Genomic DNA, 2,530 nt, shown 5'->3' with positions numbered 1-2,530 from the left:
TTACTTTCGTAGTAAATTTAACTTAATTTTTTAGTTTAGTTATTTTCTTAACTAATACCTAACGTAATACTAAATAAATTGTCCTACTTATTAGTATTTTTTTTTTTTTTTATTAATTAAATTTCTCCAGCTTTGAGATTGCATGGCCTAGTGATTAGGGGAAGTTGCCTTGTGATTCAAAAGGCTTGTGTTCAATTTCCATTGCTAACAAACATGCTGGCCTCTTCAGCAGTGGGAACATTGTATCTTTTTCTTTTTTTGCTGTTGTTGTTTTCAGTTTTGACAAATCTACTATGACTATTTGCTACTGTCCCTAAATTTGAACTGCTGATCAGAGACCAGAAGGAAGACAACTAGCCGGCAGCACTAATTCCAAACGCTTGAGTTAATATTTATCAACAAACAATGGGATATTTAATTAAGCAATAATCTGTGACCAGTGAAGCTTGAAGAATACTTATCACAGTTTCTCTTATATCTTAATCTCTTAACTTTTTTTTGAGACAAACTGCAAATTGAACCTTGAAAGATTAGCTTTGATAATAGGTAATTAATAAATTTTTTTCTTTTTTAAAATATTTCAATTTTTCTTGGAAAATCTAAAATATGTTAAATCCTGAGATGGTAAAGATACATAATTATGAGCAGCTTATTACAGCAGCCTTGAAGGCATTTATAACTGAATTCAGCAAATTTTCAAAAACTATAATTAGATTTTCAATGATATTATACTGTATAACTGAATACACTTATATAAGACTATTTTATCACTATTTGAAAACAATTGACTATATTTTTGGATGAAAAATGTTTGAAGTTACTGGAAGTGCCTGATTTCATGTACTGGTGGATAGAAAACATGACAGTATTGATTGCAGCAGCCATGGGGAATGTGTTGACCCTATCATGTGTAAATAATTGATTTGTGAAACATAATCAATTAATGAACTCAGTGATTAATTTAGTGGAAAATTCCATCAATTGTTAAGCTCTATTTTGAACTGTAGGACAAGAACCAATCATTCTGTGGGAAGACACCTATGTAATGCAAAGCATAGAACTTCATTTTAATGTGACATTGGCTTATTCTTTGTATTTCGCTTCTGACATTATCATCCAATTGTGCCCACATATGCGACATAAAGGCAGTAAACTTGAAATGACTTTCAAATTCGAGCCGTTTGTCTGATTACTTATATATTTAGATTCAGTCTTTGGAGATCCACATGAGTTTCTGTACCAAATTTCATCAAAATTAGTGTAGTCAGTACCTCAACTTATAACACCATAAATAGATATCTTTATTTTATATATATATTTATTAGTGTAACACAAGCTTAAGATTGTGACACTAAGAGGATAGGTATGAGTTTTACTAAATATTTGAAATGGTTCACAAAAGAAATTATGAGGAAATGTGCTACTTTGGTATTTAAATATTCAGTTTAAAGATGTATACATATTTATGCATATTTTTATATCCAACATTTCCTGTGCAGGGTGTTTGATTCTACTGAGCTGAATGAAGACATCAAAGTGAAAAAGACATATAGGTAAATGTTGATAAATTTCAAATAAGAAGTGTTTTTGTTGTTATTTTTTACTGTGTTGTAAACTCATTGATTAGTTGATATTTCTGCTTTTCTCCAGAGAGGAAACTTGTTGTTTTGAAAGATGCACATATTAATAAAGATTTTGTATTAGATAAGTGAAAAGTTTATTTTGTCATAGCTTCAATCATAACTTCAGTAAGTTACAAATATGTAAGAAATAGTAAAAGTTTAAAAACAAATGTTAAAACATTTATGTAGGATAATTTTGTAGACAGAATTGTTAGTTGGTCACTATATTTCATTAATGATGTATCTAATCTTCCTACAAGTACACTCACACTTAAATAATTTTTCCAGTTTATTGATTTGACAAACACACACCAAATGCATTTGTCACAAAGATAATCAATTTCGTAATCTAATGAAGCTTTCTCTGTCCTTGTAGACACAACAACCAGACAGGCCGTTGGTTGACACCATTTCAAGCCATTTGGTTACCTAACAATGAAGAAGGATTTGTTGTTGGTTCTATGAAACATCCTCGCCAGATTGAAGTGTTTGATGTGAATGGTGACTGTGCATACACTTTTATGGGAGAAAGTCTTGGGTCTGTTTGTTCCATCAATGCCTTTCACCCTACAGAACTTGTCTTAGCTGGAGGCAATTCAAGTGGCAGAGTTCATGTATTTATGTGATACTGAAATGGTTTGAGATATACTTGAATAAACAAATTTATAATGGGTATTTCTGATTGTCACTATCCATTTTCTGTTTGATCGTATTAAAAAGATGTATGTCTTGTTTGTATGAATAGTTAAACTGTACTATTTTACCAGTAGGTAATTTGATATTGAACATTCAATATGTATTTTTAAATATATCATATCCTTTTAGTTGATATTTTTGCTTTTCTCCAGAGAGGAAACTTGTTGTTTTGAAAGATGCACATATTAATAAAGATTTTGTATTAGATAATT

General features: G+C 30.0%; 1 protein-coding gene across 2 annotated transcripts in view; it reads left to right on the top strand.

Moving 5' to 3' along the window:
- Positions 1-2,295, top strand: part of LOC106468972 (WD repeat-containing protein 76-like) — a 44,957-nt gene extending 42,662 nt beyond the window's left edge. For both annotated transcript variants that reach the window (XM_013929426.2, XM_022397371.1), the window contains 2 exons: positions 1,500-1,553; positions 1,999-2,295. In XM_013929426.2, coding sequence (XP_013784880.1) covers positions 1,500-1,553; positions 1,999-2,248 — 304 coding nt within the window. In that variant the 3' untranslated portion in view covers positions 2,249-2,295. The remainder of the gene's footprint in view (positions 1-1,499; positions 1,554-1,998) is intronic.
- Positions 2,296-2,530: the final 235 nt, after the last annotated feature.

The sequence above is a fragment of the Limulus polyphemus genome, unplaced genomic scaffold (assembly GCF_000517525.1).
Source record: "Limulus polyphemus unplaced genomic scaffold, Limulus_polyphemus-2.1.2 Scaffold3241, whole genome shotgun sequence".
NCBI lineage: Eukaryota > Metazoa > Arthropoda > Merostomata > Xiphosura > Limulidae > Limulus > Limulus polyphemus.
Note: the sequence above shows the minus strand (reverse complement) of the source record. Positions and strands in the feature narration are given on the sequence as shown.